This window comes from Manacus candei, unplaced genomic scaffold (genome assembly GCF_025592945.1).
Source record: "Manacus candei isolate 608988 ecotype Guabito, Panama unplaced genomic scaffold, ASM2559294v1 h1tg000153l, whole genome shotgun sequence".
Taxonomy (NCBI): domain Eukaryota; kingdom Metazoa; phylum Chordata; class Aves; order Passeriformes; family Pipridae; genus Manacus; species Manacus candei.
Window position 1 is genome coordinate 4,316,156 of NW_026138201.1, and position 26,378 is coordinate 4,342,533.

The following is a 26,378-nucleotide window of genomic DNA, read 5'->3' on the forward strand; positions in this document are numbered from 1 at the left end:
TGTGCAGCCCTTATAAAAATTATGGAGGAGATGTGAGGAGCAACTTAGATCATGTCTTGGGACATACTCTGCCCCTGGGAGGAGGGACAAGATAGCTGTGTATTCTCCTGTTGCAGATCTGTAATGTGAATGGTTATTTCTGGTCCAGTGGTTCTTGGGTCCTCCCTCCAGCTTGTAGAAGGTCCTTCCTGAGAATGATTAAACTCCTTACTTGAAAGACACATCCTTAGTTCCTCAGTGGAGTGAGGAAGCATTTTGGGTCACCTTTCAGCTGCTGTTTCCAAAGGCCTTACAAAGCAAATCAGTGTAATTTCCTTTGTTTTTCTAATGGAAAAACTGAGACAGAGGGGAGGAACAGGGGTGAAAAGGGAACAGCTTATTTAGCACCTACAATCCTAAAATGAGAATAGCAATCTGTTTTGCTGTAGCCTGGTGCTTTGGGCACTTGTTCAATAAGACATTTAAGCATATGCTTAATGATAAGCATGGCAATGGCTTACTTACCATTTCCTCCTTTCAGAGCATCGTAAACAGTACTTTTTACTGAACACAAACTGCAGGGCTGTTCCCACTTGTGCCAACCCGTTGGAATCACCCAAACTGTCAACCAGGACACAGCTGGTGTAAAGGATGTCAACATCTGGCCTGTAGAACCTGTCTTATCATTAGGGATACAGAAGGTGGAGGAAAGAGACATCTTAACAGTGAGGAAGTGCTAGTAGTTGGGTTGCAGGAGATGGAAACAAACTTGTCTTGACAGGTGCCTCTTGGATGCAGTTGCCTTGAGAAGAGACTCCTGAACCTCCAGGTGAGCTCAAAACAGTCACAAAGAGACAGCACAGGGTCACCAAGCAAACACTCTCATACAGTGCTGTAATGATCATTAGTCATTGAGCGTTTAAGCGGTGTAGTACCTCTGGTTAAAAACAAGTAACAACCTAAAAGAACAACAAACTCCAAACAAAATGAGCAATACCTGTTCCAATACATCTGCTTACCTGTCTTCAAAGAGAGTTTCAGTCTTCGCAGTTGCCCTGGCATAAAATGTCGCGTGGTTACGCTGAGAGGCAGACTTGTGTCAGCAGTGGAAGCTGCTTTAGTGAACCCCAAGGTTTGACTGTCAACCTGACTTTTTTTAGAGCAGCAATTTGTCGATGGCAAGATCAGGATCTAAACTCAGGAACTGTTCACAGGGTTGTGGGATCCCAGTGCCTAGAAAGAGTCTTACAACTGCATTTGCTGCTTGTGTTCTTTTCATACGTCATATGAGACACCATTTTTTTTTTTCCTCTGAAGACCTCAGTTCACTATATCCCTCTGGGCATGTTGATCATCTTGTGGTCTTGGCCACTGATTTTGGAAGGATATGATTCAGAACTTTTACCTGGGTTGGATTTTCTCAGTGAGGTTGTTTATGAGAGAACAAATTTCAGGATAATATCTCAGGATTTTATATACTTTTGTTTCTTTCCGTCTGTAGATCCAGGATTTTTGTGAGTGTTTCAATCTTAGCATCAGGACTTAATTCACTCTGATTAGAACTAGTGGGAGTTTCCATTACTAATTGTGTCTGACATAAATTCCAACTCATAAATTTTAGTCAAAATGTATTATGTTATTGTTATATGCTACACTAAGTGCAATATAGATTATATATATCATAATCTTATGTGCAATACACGCTGTTGCCTGTTACATTTACTTTTAAGTAATGTTACTTTCTAAAAAGAGACTATTGTAGGCTGTCTAAAGAGTTAGTGTGAAGTAGATTTTTTTTTTTTTTTGTCCAATCCTGCAGACAGCTGGATTTTCTTACGGGTGACTCCTTGAGCTCCCTGCATGCTCCTTGTCTGTGCCTCAGTATACGCTGCATTTAAAAAAAAGAAAACAAATGTAAAATTTTAAAAATGCAGTTCTGTTGTAGTACTGGGAGACTTGAACTGTGCAGCATGCAGCAACCCTCAGACATTTTGTTCCACAGATCATAAGCACAAGCTAGTAGCAACAGTGGACTGATGTTGTCTGTGATGTTTGAAACATGTAGACAACTTCATTTCCACAGAGAAGCAAATTCTGTAAAGGATTGAAGGGGGTGAATTGGTGTCTAAAGATTGTACATGGAAGAACAGAAATTGGTCACTGCCATAAAGGTACTACTAAATTGGTAAACATTGGGTTAACATCTTAATTCCATAGCCAGAAGGGTTAAGATTTATTTAAATAATGTCTTCATAATGATTTATTAAATGGTTAAATGATTTAATAAAAGGTTGAATTAAATTTATTAACTAGTAGAAAGCTAGAGCTGCAATACAAGGAATATTTTCTCATTTTTCTCTTTTGTTTTGCGAGAGGCACAGGGCAGACAGAACTGATGGTTCAGAAAGGGTTTGCTCATCTTCTGCAACACCTCAGAAGGTCAAGATTAGACTAACAGAGCCCAGCTAAAGAAAGAGAAAGGAACATAGTCTTTCCTCCTTAGAAACCTGCAATTTGTGATGCAAATCAATGGCAGGTACGTGTACTAATTTTGAAACTTAGCCTTAGCTCACCCAGGTAATTGCCATACATGAGATTTACATCAAAAATTTTGCTGAACTTCAATAACTAAATTACCAGAGTTGTGCAAAACTTGTGTGATCTAAGGTTCTGTGGTTTAAGCCTGGGTCCTGTAAATGTCTACAGGGATTTTCCAGCCCTGGACTTAGTTTTGGCCAAATAAAGGTTGAACATCTTGATGGTTTGAGGGTGAAATAATTGAAAACTTTTATATTTACACTGATGATTATGACTAAAAGACTAGAACAACAACTCTTGATCTGAACATTCCCAAATTTGGAAGTCTGAAGTTCACATCTGCTTAGAATTTCTAGATGGAAAGATTTTTATCCTTAAAAAAAATACTAAATCACTGATGCTTATACTTAGCAGTCACAAAATAAATCCCTCAGGAAATACAAAAAATCATATGGAGTGATTTATTTTTTTTTGGCAGGGGTTGATTGCAGCGCTTCTCACCTCGATGTTTTCAATTCACACTACTAATTTCATACTGCTAAAGCTAAAAAAGAGGTCGGTAGTTTAAAGCAAGGTGTGTATCGTGGTTAAACACGGTTTGAGGCTTTTTCTTGGACCGTCTCTCGGTGAGAAGGCTAAGAGTTAATTATTTTTTCTGTCTCCTCTTGATGTATAAATGTAGTCTTCACACACCGCGAAGAACACAGTTCTACAAACGCACATGGGTCCCGCTGGGTTTGGCGGGATTACTCGTGTGTCTGAATGCCTGCAGGCTTGCAGCTCAGTTTTATTTTTTTTTTTTTTTTAAGAATCCTTTTTAAAAATACACAGGAATTAAGCAATTTCCTTTACAGAGTACCTCAGCCAAAGCCCACTGAAGTCACTGGGAAGACTCCCACTGTTTTTAACTGGCATTTGCATCTATCCCATATTCCTTACCGCCTAATCTATTGGGTATGTGTATGGGAATGCATAACCATCTTAAGTCTTCTAGAACGACTGTCCTGCTGTACATTTTTTATCATGGAATAAATTGCCCACATTACTAGCAACTTAATTATTCTGGAACAAAAATACTGTGATTCCAGAATTGTCTGTATAGAGAGCTACTCCAAAATAAAAATTGGGCAATGGCTTCATGTGCAGTAGCTCTGCTACGTGGTTGCTTACTGTAGGCAAGGTGTTTTTAAACTGATGCTTGAGGTGAAAGGCAGTAATGTGAATCCCTTTTTACATCAGCACAGCCTGTCTTCTGCAAATTTGTCCTGAATTATTGTTATCCTAGTTTATAAAATGAAACTAAAATATCCAACCCCCCAAAACCAAGTTTGCACAAGCCCTTACTGTAGGCTCCAGCTAAACTCCTGAGTGTAAATTTGGATCTGTGTAGGTGCACCTCTGTGCCTGTGACTTTGGTGGGACACTGTGTATGTGCAGATACCCACTGTGCAGATCTGATGACAGGATGGTGATCCCACGCAAGTGAGAGAGCACAAGTGTTGCCCTTTGTTTAGCAATGAGTGCATGGGAAATGTGGAATAGGACCCAGGTAGTTCAAAGCCTGGGAAGTGTGCTATCTTTGAGATCCCTTAGGAAACCTACCCACTCTCACAGTTTAATGGGAGCCCTATATTATATGGAGATGTTAATAAGTCATTGGGAGGAAAAGCTATATGTGTCATTGCCTTTTTGCACTACTACAGATGAATCAAAACACTCAGTAAATTAACTCTTTTTGTAATATCTGTATAGATCCTATAAATGGACTTGGAACAGGCTTCAAGGCTGAGATTTTACAGTTTCTATTTTGAGCACGGATCTAACAAGACCTGTAGGCTTAAGCATTTTAAGCTTATTTCAAAGCTACCATATTACTCTTGTCTATTTAGCTATTCCTTTAACACACTAACTTTTCAATTAACCTGAGTAGTGGCTAATCTACTACACACACAGAGAGTATTAATTCCTGACATTTCATAAGACAGTTTTTAGACTTTCACCCACATGATGATGTGTTAACTTTAAAGCATGTAGTTTAGAAATAAAGCAGAAGTTCAACTAACAAAAACTCCTTAAACTTGCTTAAAGTGAGACTTATTCAGTCCCTTTTTTTTAAATACATAAATTCATGTACAAATACAGAATTTGCAGGATGAGTTGTTAGTTTGTTTCCCTGCTTTTTTTGCTTTAAATAACCAGATACGTTGCATGTGCTGTTACATCTCTGTAGTGTGTTTGTTACATAGAAGTAGAACTGGTTGCAAGTGTCATTTCCCATGAAAAATCTCGAAAGATTTTTTAATAGATTTTTCCTTTGTCATGGAAAAAGTTCTTTTATGTCCAATTTCAGAAGAAATACTTTTTTTCCACAAACAGAAAATCAGCCACTTCTGTGTATTACTTCCTGTCTTAAGATGACTGCTGTTAATGTCTGTCATGAATACTTTCATCAATTAAAGTAGATATAGAAGCTTACCAGTATACCACTGGACTGATCTTGGAGAAATCTGGTTGAAAACCTGGTCAGACATGATGTTCTGCCAGCAATTAATCCAAACTGAAGAAGTGCTGCCTCAATGTATTTATCATGATATTATTTGTCCCTTCCACCTCCATCCCACTGCTTATGAAAGGCTCTTATTTTCTCAGGTTTGCCTCTGTAGTTGCTTCCTAATCCAGTTCAATTAAAATTATCAGTTTGGGGTTTTTTTTCCTTAATGTATTCTGGATTTATTTATTTTTAGTAGAAACATGTCATTTTTTTTGAATAGTGAAATTGGGAAGTTGAGGTACTGGTCTCAGGGAGATTTACCTCTCAGTGGTCTTGGTTGTGGTCTCCTGAGCCAGCTTTTCCCTGTTTCTAAAGCGTGTTTTCTGAGTGACATCTACGTCTTGAGGTAAAAATGTTTATTAGAAAGCAAAGAAGTTAAGACTGCAGACAAATTCTATTTTACAAATAGCAGAGAATCTATTTTACCATTATAGGGAGAAATGAAAAGCAGATGGTAGGAATTTTTGACAGTGGGACTTCATCTACTGGTAGAAAAGGGCTTGTTCTGGAGAGCGGCATGTGGGGTGTGACCTGATTTGCATGCTCTCGTGCTGCAGAGCCATCCCAGATGTATCTTGACCCATACTGTGGCCAAAGTTCAAAGCAGCCCATTTGCTGTGGGGCTCCTTGGAGCAGCGACTATCCTTACCTCCTCTTCCCAAATGTATCTGCCATGCTTTGGTGTCCTTACATGTGGCACGGCCATGCAGGGATGATGGTGAGAAAGAACTTGACCCCTTTCCCTGACTCTGCCATTGACTGGAGAGACAAACTTGGAAATAGGCTTTGCTTGTTTGTGCACTAATAAGGTGGGTTAAGATGTGGGTCTCCTTTGAAAGGTTCTGCATGGAGGAGGTGGCAATGCTGCTGATGTGATGTGTTGTGACTGGTTGCACATGTGCACCTGAAATCTGCCCAGCAGCCCAGTATGCAAGGCAATTCCATGTGCCTGGCCTCATCCCAGGCCTTGCTGGTGCAGTCTCTCAGTGTTTCTAGTACAGGCTTTGGCTTGCAGCAGAATCCTCTTGTTCTGTATGTCAGTGGGGACAAAGAGACTCCTCCCCCTCATAGCCTAAACTGTACTACAAACTTAGGTACCACTGGAATGGATTAAGTGCTGAATGGCTGAGGTGCTGTTCCCATCTGCCTATACACTGGGTTTCAGATTCAGATAATTGAAATTATCCCCTAGCAGCTTTAATCATCAGGTAGTTCATTGCCATGGTGTATTTTGGGATCCCAGCATTGCTTGGGCTGACCTGCTGTCACCAATCTGTTGGCTTGATTGGGCACAGTTACCGTGAGAGGTTGGGAGTTCTTCCCTTCAAACCATGGCTCCTCTGCTGCTCCAGCTATTATGTATGTACTCAGTGTGTTAATGTTCATTACCCTGTATCAGGGGCCTTGCAACATCTGCTTAGCTCAATTTTTGTCCCCCTGCTAACCAGCAAGGAAGTGACTGTGCTTTCCAAAAGGGCAGGGGAAGGGAGGACAAAAAAGAGCTAAAGCAAATGGGCTTGTGAGCCTGGTGGTGCAAAGCATCCCTTCTTTCACGCCCTCTCTTTTGTACTAAATTTAATTGTTGTGGTGAATGAGCAGGCTTGTACTCAGCAGCAGCGTGTAGTCCCTAAATTGTCTCTGTTTCCTGCTGATTTTATGTTTTGCTAGGAAGGACATGGTGCAGGACATGAGCTAGGATTAAGCAACCAATATAGGCGTCAGTGGAATGACTGTAGTGAGAGACAGGCTGGCTCGCTCTCTCAGCGCCGTCTAAAAGGAAGTAGCTGTGACCTATCATGTAACAACAGGCTTTTCCTTCAGTGCTGAAGCCATTCTCTTGTTCAATGGTTTAGTTGCATCCCAAATTGCCTGATGCTGAACATTAATTAAGGAGTCCATGATCAGATGTTTGCGGTTTGACAGGAGCAGCTGACACTGGTTTAAAAGGAAATATGTTGTAATATTTCCTCCATAGAACCTCTGAGGAGAAACTTTGGTCAGGATTTTTCCTTGATAAAATTCTGCTTTGACATAGTTGAGAGAGGCAGGAAATTTCTCCTGTGACTTCTCATGACAAATGATGTCATCATGAGAACAGCATCTTTTGCTTCCTGAGAATGTCTGCCCTTGCTGCTAGTTTCCCACCTGAAATCTTAACTTACCGTGGGTGACAGTAGACACATGCTTCAGGAGCTGCAAACTGTGAAGTGTGAACAGCCATCCCCATGGTAAGGATATTAAGAAGAGTCCAAGCTCTCTGAAAGCCTGTTTTCTGCATGAAACTTGAAGAAAATGAGGTCAAGGTTCAGGTAGACTTCAGGAGTTTACAATGGTGAAGGAGGTATTATGTCAGTGCAAGTAAAATTTAACTGAAGATATAACTTCTGTTTTGTTTGTTTATTTTTTCCTGGAAGATTTCCTCCCTTCCTCCCAGCTTGAAAGGTCTTTGAATAAAGAGTTATATTTCTGAAGTCTAGCTGAATGACAGCAAGTGAAACAGTGTGTGACACCTACAGTTTGTACAATCATCCTTAGTGGACTCTTATATCACAGGGAATAGTCAGGTATGGAGTGGGGTTTTTTTATATTGACCTGAAGTTTTCTAAAGACTGGGTTAGTGTTTTGGCCAAAGATTATATAGATGCATCAGGGAATCGTAGCCTCAAGTGCAGTGCGAGAGCAGAGGGGATACTTGTGGCCTTACCGTTTCTGCTTTGAAGGCTCAGTCAGGCCCTGCTCTTCAGCCATCAAAGCTTATTTAGGCTTTTGCTGCCTAAACTGGTGTGGTTAAATGATAGCATGGGCAACTACTACCTTATGTATATGTTTAGAAATGCAGCCTGTCTTGCTGGGTGCTGAGGATTACTGTTGGCCTAGATTTGGCATCTTGTCAGTGTAAGTGAACATAGCTGTTTGTTTGTTTGTTATTTTCTCTTGTTCTCTGAAACAAGTGTCTGAAATTTAAAGGTAGAAAAAGATACAAAGAAAAAGATAGTTACATGGATGATAATGTTCTTTAATGATACAAATTGCTCTGTAAATCTTTGTCAGGGAACAAAGCACTTGTGCCTAGGATTACCCTCATCACTGTACAAATTGGCTGGTAGAAGTTTGTGAGTAATTTGTGCATATGGGGAACATAGATATGTTAAATGTATACATAATATGTGGAAACACAGATTGTACCACTTGTGCTGGATTTTTTGGAGTTGAGGAGTGTGGTGTGGGTTTTCCCTTCTTTTTGTTGTTTTGAATAGTGGTGTAGATTGCTTGCCTTAAATAGCATCCTTTAGTAGAGAAAAATACCATCTTGAGAGATTGACCACTTAAGGTTTGTCCTTGCTGCTCTAGCAATATACCTGATAATTCCAGTTTCCCCACTACCCCCTTTTCTGTTTGTATGCACATCCTTATCTCTACTAGAGTGTTGCTTTCTTCTTGAGTTTCAGTGGTTGAAACTACTTATTACGAAAATGTTAGAGTGCAAGCCATCCTAGTTACATTAAATCTGCACCTGCTGATGCGGTCACTGTGTGTAGCTAATCAAATACCTCTGTTTAACTTGAGGGTCAGTTTTTCTTGGGTTTGAGCCCCCGGTGGCTTCAAGTAAGCTCCTGGACTTTGCTCTGGAGCAGGTAAAGATCACTCAGGCATTCCCTTTTGCCTAGTCTGCTTTGGGATTGTGACTCCTGATGACAAGGTGGTAAGGAGCAGGAGTTAAATCCCTGCGATTGTTTATTAAACCTTGACCTTTGACTAGATGGGAATTTATGGTCCAGTGTAAATTGAAAGGAAGATATTACAACTGACACCCATTAACTAACACAGGTGTAAAATTTACTAGGCAACATTGGCTTCAGGGTGATCACTTTGGGTGATTTTTATGGGCTGATGCACCACTTTTGAGACCAATGGCGTGCTGTATGTTTGGTGCAGTGTCTGTTCTCACACATATTGAGATAAATTAGTTTGAATTAATACAGGGCAAAAAAACTTCTAGATGACCCATTGCATAGCAATGAGTTGTATTACAAGATTAGTGTTGAGTTGTGTCTCTGTAAAGAATGGAGGTGGCTTTTTCTAAGTAATGTTTCAGATGCAGCTGGTGTTGCTGACCAAAAGAAATCTTCCAATTTTGATTTAATCAGAAGGACTACTTTTGCTAGGGTGCGAGGGTGGAATAAGATGGTTTTCTTTTAGAAAAAAAACCTACCTTCTTTGTTGTATTAATAGGCACCTGTAGGTATTCTGAATAGTGAAAAATCCCTCTATAGCTCTCTGATCTCTAGGACTGTTCTCTAGGACTTGTTGAGGAATTTGGATTTGCAGTTTTGTCTGAAATCTGCATATCTAGTGCCCTTAGAATTTGTGTTTCCATAGAGGGTGGGAAAGAAACCCACGACCTTTAACAAAAGAAGATTTTTATATTTTTTCTGACTTCCACAGCTCTTATAGTTAAACCTTGAAGATAAGAGCTTGTGCTGCTTCTAAAAACCAGAGGCTTGTGGTGTTTCCTCTCACTTGCTCTCATGTGTTTCCTTTCCATTCTCATTAGTGAGATCTGATCCTTTTTCATGTTCTCTGCTGTATTTGTGACTCTCTCTGTTTCCCATTTTTCTTCCCTGCATTAGAGAATTTATGCCTCTGAATTCTCACCTGTCTCTTGGTAACAGGATTCCTCATTCTCTCTCCAAACTAGGAGCTCTGTGTACATGTGATACTAAATTCTGATGTGCCAAGGATGGTATATGCATCTCCCAACAGGGTTGATGCATTTTTTTTTATCTGTTCTGTAATTACAGGCTTAGCTATGGCAAGGGGTATTATCATGCTGCAAGGTATCACTGACTGTGTGACCAGCTACCTATTGCAAGTAATAGGAGCAGGTAGTTCTGCTCACTAAAGATACCAGTATTTCTGTTTTCCATATTTGCAATTTTCAGTGTTCAGCAAAACCTGTAGTTCCTTGTGTCAGTTAGCAATGCACATGCTTGCTCACAGTTTCAGATTAGTTCATGCAACATCAAGTGTTAAGATCTTGCATTTATTTTTGCACACTTGCAGATTGAGATGAGTTCCAGCACAGGTTCCTAATTAATACTATAAATCTTAATGTTAAGATTGAAGTTGCAATGGAGATATGTAATAATATGCATATATAGCATAAGTGTATGTGCATGTGCATAAGTGTGTGTGTTGAAAGATAGCAGAGCTTTGTTTGAGAGCCGGTCAACTCTTTCACCTACATCAACTAGGCCAATAAAAAGTTTCACATTTCCATCCAAACCAGGCTTACTCAGCTTTTAAATGTATTAGTAGCTTTAGTATTTCCACTCTGGGGCCTTGGATCATTTATTAGGATTCCAGTCTGGATGGAGATAGGAAGAGGAGAAGCTTATGGTGTAAATAAATAAAGAAATACTTTTTTTTTTCTTTATGGCAGCTTACAAAGTTATGTAATTCTAGCACAGGATTGTCAGGCAGGAGGCAAGTAGAATGGTCTCTAGTTCCATAATGAATGCAGTTTGTTGCGTGCACGTCATCCTATCACACACAGAGTGTACACTGTTCTGTCTAATTCAGGCTGGATTTTCCTGGTGTGAAGAATCACACTTGCCATCAGTGTCTTATATGTCAGCCTAAAAGCAGTCCAAGGATGCATGCTGTAGAGGAGGGGTCTGTAGGATAGCTTTACTGTGTCCATGAAGTCTGATCCACATGAGCTGTAAGCATCCAGTCTGTTTTGAGAGATCCTTTCTTACACACTGTGTGGTTATGTACGTTGATATTACTGTTGCCTCCATGAATTCCTCCGTGGTGGCTACCAAGGGACCTGGACAAGCTCGGGCAGCTTACAACCATAGGAGGTGGTGTTTCTGTAGGGTTTGCAGGGTCAGGAGGGCTCATTCTCATCTAAGGACTCTCAATCAGCTGTCTTTCTGGTGAATGGTTTATTTTTTTTTTTCTTTTGCTTGCAGGTGTGTAAGCAGTGGTGCCCATTTACTTGTTGTGCGGTGAGATTGTCAATCCCTCGTAAATTGTTTGTAAATTGCTTTGGGATCTTTCTGGCTGACAGAATGATCCCAGCCCTGCAAAGCCCAAACCTTAGGGAGCTAAACCAGCTGCCAAAGAAGCAGGTGTGTCAGCTCAAAGTAGCCTGTGAGGAGCAGCTGTATGCTCGAACTTTGCCCGTTTATTTACTCAAGGTTTTATCTCATCCTTTATTATACAGCCCAATGAAAATGAATATTTACCATGTCAGTTAAACCAGGGCTATCTGAGAGGCAGACTCCGTGTGTGCTAGGTGGCCTCAAGGGTGAGAGAGTGGAGCAATACGCGAATGTTGGAGGGGAAGGCTTTGCTTTCTGTGCCATTGGAGAAGATAGAGACACCTGAGTAAACAGTGGGGCACCCCAGGCTGTGTGGGTAGGGTGACTGGTTTGGTACACTCAATTGATTTTTACTTTTTATTTTTTAATTTTTTTTTCTCACGCCCATAGCATTTTTGTTCTGTGAGGAAATTTTTTTATGTTAGATCAAGACAAGAGCACTCCAAACAGAAAGCTAAACTTGCATTTTATTTTGCACATGAAGAGGAAAATTAATATTAAAACAGAATTTTCTGAATCAAAGACCAAGTGTTCCACTTGGAAAGTGTAGCAGCACAGTTTGCTGTTGTGCTCTAGATAAGTTACTCTGGAAAAAAAAAAAAAAACCACAACAAACCAACCCAAACCAACAACACTCAACATTTAAACCTGTGTGGCAATTGAAAGGGCTATTTTTGGTGTAATATTTTGATGTTAGCAAGATTGCATGTATTGAGGGAAATGTTTACTATAACATTTGTTACCACTTCTGGTCTTCAGGCCTCTGGCAGTGGACTTACAGCAGGCAGTTGTGACTGATGAATTATTTTCTGTTTAGTGTATTGTAGGACAGTAAAGCAGCATCATTTTGTAGGATTCTGAACTGTTTGGTGTTAGAGTTAAGGCATTCATATCCCAGCATTGGTTGGGAATTAGGCACATGTATGTAGAAGTGTAGAAGTGGCGTGACCATGCAGGGAACCATATGGTTGCTTAGAAGACCTGATCTCTGTGCCTGGCTCTGCCTTCCTTGGGCAGCTCATTTCACTACATTGTGCCTCAGTTTCCCATTTTATCTGCCACATAACTTATCTCTTTAGCTGTTAAACGATTTTGAATGGGTCTGCGTTTTGCTGCTGAAAACAACTGTTCAACTTCAACACATACTTAATAAATGTAAACAGTTATGGTCTTAGGATAGTAAAAATAAATTTAGGAAGATTGTGTTTGATTTTTGATTTTCCAACTGTATTACCAAGGTTTGATCTTTGGACCTGTATAACTAAAGTTTTTCCTTGGTTGCTTTCTGTTATTCTGCCTTTCGAAGGACTTTGTGGAAAAGCAAGCAGCATAAAAATCACATAACCAGTTTGGCAGGTCCTGTATAAACAGGCGAAATGCCAGGAAAAGTCATATGTCTTTGTTGCCAGCTTAAAAAAATTCAGGTTAATTTTCTCCTAATGAAAACCTCAGCCTTTGCTGTTCATGAGGACTGTGGGGGAGGGCACATGATGGAAGGGACTTGGAGGTTGCTTGCTGGAAGGAACATGTGTGTCCTCAAATGCTGAGAATATTGTCTCAGTCACCTTCTTGGCTATAGGAACAGAAGAAGCATTTTTCATGCTTCTTGTAAGCAGGTTTGGTTTTTTTCCTTCCCCCATCTCCTCTGACAGTCTCACAGCTCAGCTCTGGTGTTAAAAGCACCCTGCTTGGTTAGCTGGGGTGATTGATTGATGCCCTCCTGTTTTGCTTGTACCAGCAGAGAGCTTTGCTGGTTTAGACTGTTTAACTGTGAGTTGGGTCAGGTGAGGAATCCACCCTTCCTAGATGGATTTGTGCCATGTATAACCATGGGAAGGGTTTGGAGTGCCTCTATCCTGATTCTTGTGGCAAAGGAGAGATGTGTTTCTGGAATGATTTTGAAGCTCTCTTACGATGCAAGCCATCCATCTTTGCTACCCCTTGTGAGTGGAGAGATTTCAGTCAATGCTTTGACAAAGAGGAGCATTAGAAATCAGTTGTTCCCATGGGGGTGTGTGTTTAAAATCAATGCTCAATTGCAAAGCGAAATGATGCATTCTGAGAGCTCTGGCAAGATGTCCATGTCATTGTACTTTTCTCTTTCTATTTCACCTATTTCTAGAGCAGCAACATAATCCCAGAAACATGACCATGTCGGCAGAGGGTCGAAATGAGATTTAGGCAACTTGCTGCTTCTTCCTGCACCTCTGTTCCTAACTGTAAACTAGGATTCAGACAGATCCTTCCTCTAGTGCTTCACTATCTTAACTGTTTTGGCTTTGAGCTCTTCAGGGCTGCCTTCTGCTCGGTATTTCTGGAATGCCTTGGACAATGGCCCTGTGTTTCAGTTTGCTTCTGAGTGCAGTCACTGTATAAATGTCAAGTCCTAACAGTGAAGCCCAGTAGAGTTCTTGGGAGAGAGTATTATTTTCTAAGGTGTCAAAGTAGGATTTTGCTCAGCTTCTGTCACCTGAATGGGCTAGCCACCTTATCTGCATATGTTTTGGTCCCTCCACTTGTAAAGGTGAGTGTAATAACACTTCTCTCTATTGCAAAAAAGTGCTAAAGGTATTGTAGGACTTATTTAAATAGTGTAGTAATGAGGACCACAAACAAGCCTTCAGATTGAGTTACAATGAGTTCAAGACCAGCACTTTACTCTTTTTCTTAAAAATGTCCGGAGTTTGCTCTATTTCAGCTGTCTCGGTTCCCAAACTTCCCACTTATGTAGTGAGGCAATATTTGAAGGTCAGAAGCAGTCTTATGGTAAGGGTGGAGTGGCTCTCACGGCAGTGTCCATTCAGATGTGAACCAGCAATGCTTAGTTGTGAAAACAAACCAAAGATAGCCAGAGTGAAACTTAAGCACTTCTGTTCTGCCAGGAATAACATCATAACCAATGCTCTGGGATTACGAGCTAAAACAAAATAATAATTTGAGGAAGAACAAAAAGTGATGCAGAGGTTGAAAGGAACAATTAAAACAATTGGGGAACTTAACAAACAGGAAAAGCTATGGCAAAAGGAAAGCAACTAAACTGAGACTTGTCACAGGGCTTGACGCACCTGTGGGCTCAGCATTATCCCATTGTCCTGTTGTCGCAACCAAGGCAATGAGCACTGTGGTAATGCCACAGTTTGTTTTGGAGCATCAGTAGCAGGACTGGGAACAGACCTGTGTCCTTCTTACTATTTCTCTTCAAACCTCTTCTGCACAGCTTGTTTTATCCTGTGCTTTGCAGTCTGACATCTGCCGCCCAGCCTTGTGCAGAACCACTGTTCAGGAGGTGATCCACTTTTTATTCCTCTTCTGAGTGCTGGGAGTGCCCCTGGAATTTCCAGACTGAAGGAATAAGGACTGTGTGGGATGTACCCTGTCACAGGATAGGTCATACCTGGAAGGCATCTCTTGTTTTCAGAGTGGTTGGGAAAGGATTGCTAATAGGTCTCCTTACGCAACAGAATATTCACCCGCTTAGTTCATTACTTATTAGCTCCAGGCAGGGACATTGCAGATTTGGTAATAGTAATGGTCAGATTATTACAGTGTACAGCATTAATGGAGAGAAAGCATTTAATATGAACCATCACTCGACACTGTCATTGTCCTCGGAATACAGAACATATTGTCTGATTCAGGCTAAGCTCTCCTCCTGTCAATACCCCTTCTTAAAAGTATGTCTGGCTCGTGAGCTTCAGCTGCTTTTCAAACACGTTTGAGAGCACATCTCTTCTTCTTTTGAATCAGATATGCAGTACCATGACCAGCTGTTTCTGTATGAATATATTTTAAAACCCTCCTTAAAGTTCTGCCAATCTTGATGGCCCTGTGCTGGAAGGACTATATTTTAGAGAAAATAAAAGATCTTGCTGTACCTGAAGCTATCCCCGAGATGGTTTGTTTACTTTTTCTAAGTAATATTTTCGTGTCTGATGCACTGATCAGCAGAAAGTTCAATTTATTCTAGTTTGCATTCTCATACCCATAGACAGCTGACTAGAGAGACCTTCCAAAAGCTGCTAAGTAGCTTGTTAAATAAATTGTAAAAAAAGTAACCCAGTTCTTGTCCAGTCTGACCTGCTGCAGATTTTGTTTCTTTTTATGTAACTCAGCTTCTTTCTGTGGTTTCCCAATGCATCTTAATGTTTTAATCACAGCTTCTTATTAGTTTATCCTTCTGCAATGTCTTCCAGGTTACCTTCTTTTTCCTCTGTTTTTATTTCTCTTTGGATATTGGATTGTATCTGTCATATCTCTGTCCATTTCTGTAGTTCCTTTATTTCTTCCTTATAAACTAGACTGTTTCACTCTTGTAAAACTTGTCTGTCTTGCATCTATGGGGTGTGTGTGTATATATGATGCAGAATGAAGTGCCTGGAAATGTGCAGGATGCAGTTTTCGAAGTGAAATCCTACCAGGCGTTTTTATATACTCTCCTTCTTCAGCTAGACTTTCCTTTTATAGTCACACTGATCTTATTTCATTCATGTTAAAGTAAGTAGCTGAAGTAGGTGAAAGAATAGTAGGAGAGGAAGATTGTAATTTGTTGTTTCTTCCATTTCCAGTTTCTGTATAGTAGTCAAGGTCAGTGCAAGTATGGTCCTTTCTAGGAACTCCCTCTGCATGTAATGTGCTGGGAGTCAAATAATCTGAATCTTTCCGATATTTTATAGTGGCAAACATCCATCATTTCTTGTTTCTGGACTAGCTTATTAAGACAGTCTTTGAGAATGGGTATTTTATTTGACTGTCTTTCTCCCGTTGTGGATGCTGTTCGGTTTTCCTGAGCACTCAAGTGGATCTGCTCATTTTTTCACCAGGAGCACTTATTATAGCTCTCCTATTCCCAAGCTGGCCTAGATTCCCTCTGGAAAGTTGCCTTTACCTACTTGGAGGTGTTGTTGAAGAAGGGGATATAGCACCCTCTGTGCCATGCTGTGTATGCTTGGTTACTGTTGCACCACTTGAATCTTCAGGAGCAGCAACTCTAAGGTGTAGCCTCAGACCTTGTCATGGCACCCCCAGGTTTTGCTGTGTGTTTGGTATGTCCTTTTTTCGTGGAAAGTCTACCAGAATTCTGAAGCCTGATGAAATGCAATGGTGCTGTGTATGCCAGTAGTGGGGGTTTTTTTGCCAGTGAGGAAAGTAGTGAAGATGCCTGGCAGGTTAAACTGTTGTTTCACAGGACAGCAAGTAGGTACACCAGTTCTCTGGTCTGAAGTGGTCTTCAATACCAGAATCCAAATCTGCGATCAGGGTTGTTTTTGCAGTGCCTCCAGCAGTGGATGACTTTTCTTTGAGAAGGCACCTACATGATCACACATAAATGAGTTTTTTCCAGTTTGGTGTAGTAGCTGATTTTTGGGTGTGCCATTTTCAAATGGTAACAGATACAAGATAATTATGGCATATCATGATGCAATTTGTTTCCAAATAAGCATATACATATACGGACTGTCGACTCTCAGGTTCAAACTGATTTCATGTAGATAAGGAGAGAGAGTAGACTTAAGTTACTGAACTGTAGAAGATAAATATTGAGGTCCATATGTGAATTTTACTTCCACACTAATGTAAATCAGAATCAGAAACATGGTTTAAAAAAACCCCACAAACGTGAGAGTTTTGCAGGTACAAATGGGAGCAGAGTCCAGGTGTGCAATGGGACCAAGAAGAGTCACTTCTTATATTTGTAAATGGTATTTTTAAAATGTGTATTTCAGGGTGTTGTAACTCCACAGGAATTCTGTTTCCATCAGTGACTGAGGATTAAAAGAACCTGTGACTTTTATGTGAATTACTCTCCTATGATTTTTCCACTACTTAATTGATGGGCACATAGATATCCCAGGGCAGTGAATGAGTTGACCTTGTCCATGTGACAGTTCTCACCTGTGGTTTGTGTTATGTAAATATTTGAAACCTTCTGTTGTGAAGGATACTGTTCACAGTAATTGTAGCTTCAGTAAAAATGTTCAGAAAGCAATGCACATCCCTGATAGAAAGACCAGAAGTGATGACTGTGCTTGAAAATATGTTTGAATGCATAGTAAGCAATTGCAGTATTTTGACAGCTTCATAATGCAACCAAGTAAGAACACTTGTGCTGCCATGCCAGCCTTGAGATGCTGAAGAGGAGCTTTCCCATAACACGTGAGAGGGCAGGTCCTTGTACAGCATGTTTCCCTTAGTTTTCCCATCTCAGTTTCATGGCCTCCAGAAATCTTACACTGAAATGAGCACATGACTCCAGTAACGGGTGTTCAGAGTGTTAATTCCCATGCATGCAGGCAGGGTTGTACAACTACCATATGGTACAGAGATGAGGCTCTCCAGCCCTCCCTGTTTTAGAAAAAAGAACACAAAAAAGTGCAGTGAACTATCCCTGAGGCACAGCTATCCAAGCTTGGAAGGTCCTTCTGTGTTGCCCTCCTTGCTTCCCTACCGCTTACTCGCTGGCCACAGTACTTTTCCTAGCTGTGCAAATGTCTGTCTGTCTCAAACCTTCTGTGGTGCTTTGTGTGAAGCAAGTGTACTAACAAAACCATGATAAATGCCAAAGGAACCCTGTGGATCACAGCAGTGGCCCAGCTTTTTCAATGCCCTGCTTAAACAAAGGTCAGTAGCAAGCTCTTCAGAGGAGTGTTGCAGTGACAACCACATAACGCAAATTTTGGAGTTGCATGTGTAAAAGAGCTGGCAATAGGTCGTTTCTTAACATCAGGCAGTTGAATCCATGGCTGGTTTCTGCCTTGAAGTAGTAGGTCAGGTTGGCTAAGTCCCAGCTTTACTGCCTCTTCTTGGTGCCATGTTGAAGAAGGGTGGGTGGAAAGATAAGGCTTTACTCCCATTTAGAGTATGATGATTCCACTTCTAAATTCTGCCTCTTGGTTGTTATTTTGTGCTGCCTAGCTGAGATATCTATGGATAAAATTCTTTATTATACATATGAATGACTAATCATTTCATGAATTGTACTAAGATTTTTGTCTTAGTATTATCTTCTAGTTTAGTATCTTCTCACAGCTTGTTCTATTCCCTATTCCCCCATATTAGCAGTGACCACAGAGAAGAAATACTTTTTGAGCATGTAGTTCAACTATTTATTTGCTTCATTGGTATTTGCTAATTTGAAATATTTTGGAGTGCTTATACAGCAATGCAACTGTATCATGGCATTTTCAATGACAACATTGATCTCTTCAGGTTGCCTTTCTATAACACTTGAGTGCATCAATATTGTTGTCTGTATAATTTTAGTTTAATTAGAACAGTGGCTGTAATCATTATGGGAGAAGCATGAACTTCCCCACTGTCTCCTTTCCCCTTCCCTTTGTGATGCATCATTGCACCTCCATGCCGGTTTTTTGTTTACTTAAATAAGGATCGAGACATGAGAGGGTAACCATCACCTACCCCTGACCCAGGAGGGACAGGCTGAAGGAAGGAGTCAGGGAGGAACTGAACTTCACAAAATTGCTAAGATTACAGAGACAATCTCTACTCTCAGTGTGCAGGAAATGAGATGTTAATCTTTTCCCAGTGCTGCTTTGCATAAGGTCCGTTCCAGAGAGCTGTGTTTGTTTCAATTTCTCTAATTACTGATAATGTGCTGATTGTGCTGTTATAGATTTGACATGAATTTCTATATTAATGGGATAAAAAATGAGATGTCTGCCATGGAAATTATGAAGACGACAGCAACTGGGGGAAAGAAGTGGAGAGTTTAATACATACCATGGTACTGCAGAGCTGTAGTTTGCTTTTTCTGGAGCCTGAGCCTTTGTCCCTGGCAGAAGTTGGAGTATGCAAGCTATAACATTGACCACAGTCCCCAAATGTGCCATATAGTCTATTAGGGGCTCTGATTTCCCTCCTACTCCCTGTGCTAGACCCTCAAACTTGTCTCATAGTGGTCTTTTGGACTTTCATATCCAGCTATAGTGTTGCATACAAACCACTGGTGAACACTGCATGTCTTCCTCCCCTTTCTGCTTCCCCTCACGTGCCTCCCTAATGATTAACTTACTTGAATCTGCTGCTGTTGTCCCCTGTGCTGCTCTGTGGCTGGTTTGCTGGCATTGCCCTGCTGAGTGCCTACATGTTCAGGGCCTTCTGAATCTGCCCTGCAAACACCTCATTTCCTCCCAACAACCCTTTTCTCTAAGGCTATTTCTTCTCCTCTACCCTACTCGAGACACATACTCCTGTAAGGATCCACAGTAGGAAAACCAGACCACTATGAGCTCCCCCCAGCTCCTGGTCCCTTGGCTTGTCTTTTCATTTTTCTTGCCTCAGTGTGCTTGCCAAAAGAGATTGGTCCCATGTCCTCGTAGAGCTGGACATCCTCTGTGATTTGGGATATAGAGTGTTGTGTCCAGAACACCAGCTTCCACAGTCCTGAGAGCTACAACCATATGTTTCAAACCTGGATTTACTTAAGCCATGGGCATGTTGCACAGGGGGTTTTAAGCCTAGAGCTTCCCCAGAAATCTGAGGGCACCAGAACACTGCTCATCTCACCTGCTCACCTCTCTAAACGTATGTCCAACAAGTGAGGAGTTGGAGCCAGGTGATGGGATGATACCCAGGGAAGTGGAAACTCCCCTCAAAGCAGTGTCCTGCTTCCACTGTCCTGTGAGTAAGCAAAAATGGCCTGTGAGAACACAACAAGTAACTTTCTCCACTTCTACTGTTGGCTGCCCAGAAGTTACCACAGTGCAAACTGCTGTATCTCTACTTTGCCTGCTTCTCTGGGGAGCAGAGGGAGTCTGGGATGTTTGTAGAAGCAAAGATGGACAGCAAGTGCAATAAGACAGGTATGGAGTGGCACAGGTACGCCAGCACCCTGGGGGCCAAATGTGTCAGCTTTCCCTCTTGGTTAATTTGTCCCATTACATGCAGTGTAGGAGTAAGTTTCTATGAGGTGATTGGGTTCAGCTGCCTTTTCTGTCCAGCGCAGGGTATTTGCAGGCGACATAGTCTGTTTTGATTTCCTGAAAACTGCTGCATAGGTAATGCATTTCTTTGCTTTATCAATTAAAAAACGTAGTTTTAGTATACCACCTAGCCAATTACTGAAGTAGTTGTGTCATTGTGACAACAAGAAAGCTTGTTTTAGCAGACTTTCTTACATATTTTATTTTCATTTCTACAAAAACATTTATGTCCTTTGTGCCTGGCATCTGAGTGAACTTAGTAAAGGGACAAAAAGACTATCAGATTGCAAGGCTGTTGCTTTGGAGTTTAGAAGGGTGTAATTTTAGCAAAAACCTGAAGCGGTTTTTACTTGCAGCTTCCCTCATCCTCAACTGTTGGACTTCTTTTAAAATTGCCTTTAAACTTTGCTATTTTGATTTTTTTATTATTATTATTACTGGTTTTATTTTAGCAATATGAATTGTTTGTGTTCCAAACAGAAAAAAACCTGTTCAGGTAGGTTTCATCTGAAAAGGATCAACCACAATTCCTCAAACTGAAACTGGTGTGTGCTTTGATGACTTTGGGAGTCTAGTCAACTGTTACATTCACTCTTACTACATAGTCATGATCAATACAGCTTTTGAGTTACCTTCCTGATTTAGATAGGATGATCTACAGCATTCTCAGCTGCTGGATATTTAGTATTTTGTACTTTTCTAGTACAAAGAGAACAAAAGCATAAATTCTTTTGATTCTTAACCATGTGTTTCAACGTGTCTCTGCTAAATTGGGTATGCCCCAGTCTCAGCACACCTGGCTGGTTGTCCTGGTGGCACTGTTGTAGCACCAGCCACTAGAGTAAACCCCAGGGAGGGCCTCCATAAAAGTTGACTTAATGCATCTGTTCAGTTGTTGTAGTCAAGGTGAAATTTCATGGTGGAACTTTCCTGACTCACTGTGAGCTGAAGAAACCTATCAAAAATGATGATGGCAATCAGTATGCCAGCTTTTTCATCCACTTCTTTGTGGCTACTGGCAAAATACTAGGGAGTTGCTATTTTGAAATTGCTGGTAGCTGGTAGTTGTTTGAGACTGAGCATCTGGTCACTTGTAGGTTTAAATGTTTATAGAGTCCCCTGGCAGATGGCAAATATGGAATGTGGTAATACCAAGTGCTTTCCTAGCACTCATCACCAAACATTTCAAAGGATCACACCAAATGTGTATTGATTCAGTTTCTTTTACCAGTAGATTAAGTTGCAGCAAGGGTGTTTGCCCAAGTACACGCAAGGTTCATGCTGGTTCTACCAGCACTGCCTATCCTTCCTCCCAAGCTGTGGCTTGAACAACCCTACCATTCTTGGCCTTAATACAAAGAGAAATATTAAACTGACTAGTTAGGAAACTCTTTCAGAAAAATTCTTAGTAGCAGAGTGTCTGGTTGTATAACCTTAGAAGCATGAGATGCCAGCCATGTTTTTGTTTGATGGATCCCACAGAGAGAAGCACTGAGCAGTTCTGGAGTTGTGAAGGGTAATGCAAATCCATTCTCACTGGTGTGAGCACAACAGTTACCTCCTGGAAATATGACTCTAAAAAGCCTCAAAAAGTGTGGAGGAACACATGTGACTGTGTCTGTGTAGGCTGGGAGTTGTGTGTGGCTGATGCACAGAGGTAGGTTGCAGAACTGGACTAATCTCTGCAGTTCTGCTTCCAGCCACATTACTGCCCCGTGCTGCAAACAGGCATGAAGCTCATTTTTCCCATGAGATGCCTTGACCTCCCTGTGCCATTACCATTCCACACCTTTTGGAAATCAGTCCAGGACAGTTACAAAGGCAACTCTTTCAGCTTGCAATTGTTAAATGTATTGCCCTTGAGAGGCACATGCTGGCCTTTTTCATGACAGCTTAGCGCTGAAATTACTTAGCTCATTTGAGCTTTGCACTTGCTGTAACTCAGGTTGTCCATGTGTCTAATAAAAAGAAAAATACTTACCTAATGTCTGTAAATTACTTTGATATTTAGGCTGAAGGTGCTGGAAAAAAATGCAAGATTGGTAAGAGAGGGCATTTCAAAGGCACTAATAGAAGTTGGATAGCTAACTCCCCTTTGTGCTTTGTGAACTGTGTTCTGTAAATACTACTAATTCTGTACACACATTACTGTGGACATCCAAGGTGTATGGAAAAAGTAAGCATTTCCATATCTTCAGGTTTTGACTGTCCTGTTCCTAAGAATACTAGGAAAAAATTAATGAAATGTATCTGTTTATAACAGTAAATCTCAGTGAAACTGTCATGGTATAAATCAAGTTATGGTATGCCTTTAGGAGGTTGATCAGTAAAGGCAGGTACTGGAAGCATAATATCTTAATTTGATCCAGTGCCTCCTGGGTGTTGAGGGAAGTGCACAGATTCTAGATTTAATTTCATTTTTTGTTTTCACTTTTCACCTGCTTTTGGCCCTTTGAAGCCAATTAGCCTTTGTCTTTGAAGCGATGATTCATTATTTCTGTGAGCATAAAATGGACCGAATACAGGACTGTATCCTGCAATCTTCAGGAGGGAGGAAAAGGACTTAGGTCTCCCACCTATCCTCTAGTACCTGTTTGCAGAGGCAAGTGTTTCAGAAGTATTTCAGAAGCGTTCCTGTTTTTATAAATATCTCAATAAACAAAAAGGGGCAGTGTGGTTCGATTATCAGAACTGTGGATTGCAGCAGAAAATGCTGGGAAGTGCCTCGTTTCGTTGCAGTCCGCTGGTGCTGTCCTCTGGGGTGAGAAGTGCAAATGAACAGTGAGACTGCAGAACAGGCACAGAGAGCTGCACCTTGTGGGAATGGGAAGCATAGAGGCAGCTGTTTTGGGTCGGGGAAGGAATTACATAAGCAGAAAACAGAATAATGTTTTGTAGCTCCACAAGTTTGTCTTTCATTGTGTCACAATGAACATCCATGTTTGTTACCTACAAAAAGCTGAATTCATATAATCTAATGGATTGCTGTCGCCTGGACAGTGATAAATAGAAAGAAATTGAGTTTATGGAAGACAGGATCATAAGATTGAACAATTTCTGGTTAAAAAGTACTGAGCTAAAAGCCACAGAGATTGTCCTTGCAGAAATAACATCACGATGGTGGAGTGAAACAGGCCTGTCTTCACTCCATCTAAACCCAGAATAGTTATAATGGTTTGCTCACCATATGTTGTCAGTGTTCTCTGCCATGTGGCTATAGTGTATAGAGGTGGAACCCCTGATGTTGAGGCTAAACTTCTGGTTCTGCCTGAACCCTGAGCAGTAAGCAGCTAGCAGCACCTTGCAGAAGAATGAACTGGGCTTGCTTTGAAGTGGTGGCTGAAAAATGCAAGACTTTCTAGGTGCTCCATGTTACATTTAGTTTTAGACATGTCACCTAATCTGCCTCAAAGGGTTTTTTTACAAGCCTTCCTGTCCTTTTGGGGGTAAGGGTGCTAACATTATGTTCTGCAGGTGCCTCTATCAGCTTCAGTCTATTTCCCTGTCTCATTACTGTGATGATGTTGTGGTTTGTCATGGAAATAGTTACCTTCTCTTGGACCAGCACCAAATTTGTCTTTTCCATTTGCCAGAGATTGAGGTCAGGGTAAGGAGCTGCACTTGTACTGTCCTGCAAGTCCTCAGAAATTAAGGTTACTCCTCCTGCTTCTGTGCATGCAGAGATGTAAATCCATACCGTTTGCACTGCTGTTCTTAAATTTCAGTAGCATGGTTTTGGAGAATAGCATGAATTGCCTTTCAGGAATCATATGGTTTTTTTTTTTTTTTATGTTCCTGTAAAATTGTGGCTATATTTATTTACAAAGGGTATAATTTGTGCTGTGATTGGAGTACAGGCTTAAAATATGGAAGAATTTTCCCATCAGATCTCATGAAGTTTCGGTCTAGATTTCTTGACAGGCGTTTTTGTAAATAAAAACCTGTGATAGTTATGAAACTAATGCAACATTCACAAATTGCCTTTTGACTCTATTTGACCCTGAGATTACTTCAGTTGGTTAAATCTTGATGATAATAATGCCAAGGTCACGGGTTGAATCCCCTGTATGGGCCATTCACTTAAGAGTTGGACTTAATAATCCCTTCCAAATCAGAATATTCTGTGATATATGCTTCTGTGGGTGTCCTTGCATAGCTGCTTTCTGTATGCCAACTTACTTATTTGGTTGCAAGTTAAATTACTTCAAAGAAGATAACAGTAACCAGGTTAGGCAAAAACAGAAGTATTACATTACTTGATGGTAAATAGAGTAGTTTGTAGTGATATATTTTTCTGCAGCAAAGACAAAAGTAATTTATTAATGTCTTTAAAATGCTAGGAAGGAGTAGTGTTAAATGTGTAACAAACTTGTTCAGATCATAACTGATTTGTTAGTGTAGTGGTTTTGGCACTTCAGTGGGACTCATGGTTGTATCATGGAGTTGCTGTCAGATTTTCACTGACATAAAACCTTCGGAGTCTCCCCACTTATGTGTCACTTCCCTTTCCTCCCTTGGCAAATTTCTGAAAAGTATCTTGGAAATTTTATGGACCTTTTGAAAATTAGACCCATCGCCCTAAAAGCTGTTTGGCCTCTGGCTGCAGCACGGGGCAGCACTTAGCCTGTGCAGTGCTTGCCCGCAAAGCGTGCTGTGCTCTGTGGTTCCCTGGGCAGCCAGGTGCATCACTAGTGCTGCTCACCATCACCACGCGCACACACACACTCACACTCTTCCTTCCTTCCACCTACTTCTCCCTCCTCTACCTTGGTTTCACACCTCCATTCCAAAGTTCACATTGTCCTCTCTCTCTCCCTCCCCCCCCATTTTCTTTTTAACAGCAGGAAAGAATTTCGTACACACCTCCAGCGAGCCCGGTACCGACTTACACTTCGTCACCACTACATGTCCCAGTGCCTCAAGCGATCAGGATGGATGAGGACGCGATCAGACTGCCAGCACACCTGCGTGAGTGTCAGCACAGAGGCGTCTTCAGTTCTTGGACTGAGGAGGGGGCAGGGCGGGGTGAGGAGTTATCACTGGTTTTATGGAAGAGAGCAAGGAAGTCCCTGGCTTTATACTTATTTTTTTTTTCTTTTTAAGATCTAGCTGGTTTGGTTTTCCTAGCTACTGTTTTTAGCTAAAGGAAATTAGTCTTAAATACAGTATGTTGTATCTCCCCCTCCCATCCCCTTGCCAAACAGTTGGGCTGTCATTTCTCATGACAGGCACGAGTATGGAGGGTTTATTTTGACAGGAAGTCCTATGTTTCTTCCACTTCAGAGGAATTGCTTGGTTATGTGCTGTGACACAAGGTTGATTTCACAATCTGTGGCGAGTGGAATGTATTTGTGCTGTGGGTATTTTTCAGGTTGCTAATGTTCTCAAATACTCATGGTGCCCAGGCTCTTTGGTATAGAGCATGAGGGCTAACAGAGGCAGTGGGAAAGGAGGAAGAATGAGCTTAGCTGAGCACAAAAGGATGCTGCAAAGGAAGGACATATCACTGACATTGAAACAAAAACTGGAGCTGGGGGCAAGGTGAGAGCCAGGTACTTCTTGCTGAGATGATTTCATGTTTGAGAAGTAGGAAAGGCCAAGGACTGTTGGCAAGCGAGAAGTGAATTAGGGAGATAGGATGAGGACAAGAAGAGTGGAATTTTCTTATTTGGAGAAGAAGCAGTTCTAATGGAAATAGAAATGTTTTAAGTAAACTTTTTTCAGGTGTTGCGTTCCTGGGTTACTTGAGCAACAGTGAGCAAGAGGGCCAGGAGCAAGCAAAACTTTGTGTTTTGCCAACTGAGAAATGGATTTGGGATTTCAGGGGGGCAGGGGAGTAAAGTCCATGTTTATCACAAGACATTCTCACTGCTGTCCTCAACTGTCACACACACACACACACACTCCTTTTCTGTATGAAGACTGTTTCAAGTGTTTTTGTAGTCTGTGCTCACTCCTTTGCTGGCCACTGAGTTGCTCTGCCCCGAGGTCATTCGTTGCCTGTGCAGCATTCTGCATGGTCTTGCATAGCCTGGGTTATACCTTTTCTCTGCTTTCTGACAGGAGTGGGATCTGGCACTGTGGACATTTCTGACCCTGTCTGGTCACTGCCTGAGTATCCATGAGCTCCCAGGCCCGGTTTGGCTGGCACATACGTGTGGCTGCTGATCTGTTCCTCTAGGCCAGGGAGGACTTAATGCCACATTCACAGAGCATTTCTGTGCTTTGCCCAAAACTTAAACACAAAAAAAACCCCAACAC

General features: G+C 41.2%; 1 protein-coding gene across 6 annotated transcripts in view; it reads left to right on the plus strand.

Annotated features, from left to right (window-relative positions):
• ETV6 (ETS variant transcription factor 6) overlaps positions 1-26,378 on the plus strand; it is a 131,040-nt gene that overhangs the window by 17,793 nt on the left and 86,869 nt on the right. For 3 of the 6 annotated variants that reach the window (XM_051772606.1, XM_051772609.1, XM_051772608.1), the window contains exon 2: positions 24,959-25,085. The exons of 1 other annotated variant lie outside the window; for it this stretch is intronic. In XM_051772606.1, the coding sequence (XP_051628566.1) occupies positions 24,959-25,085 (127 nt within the window). The remainder of the gene's footprint in view (positions 1-24,958; positions 25,086-26,378) is intronic. 2 more of the 6 variants (XM_051772607.1, XM_051772610.1) reach the window with 1 other exon arrangement.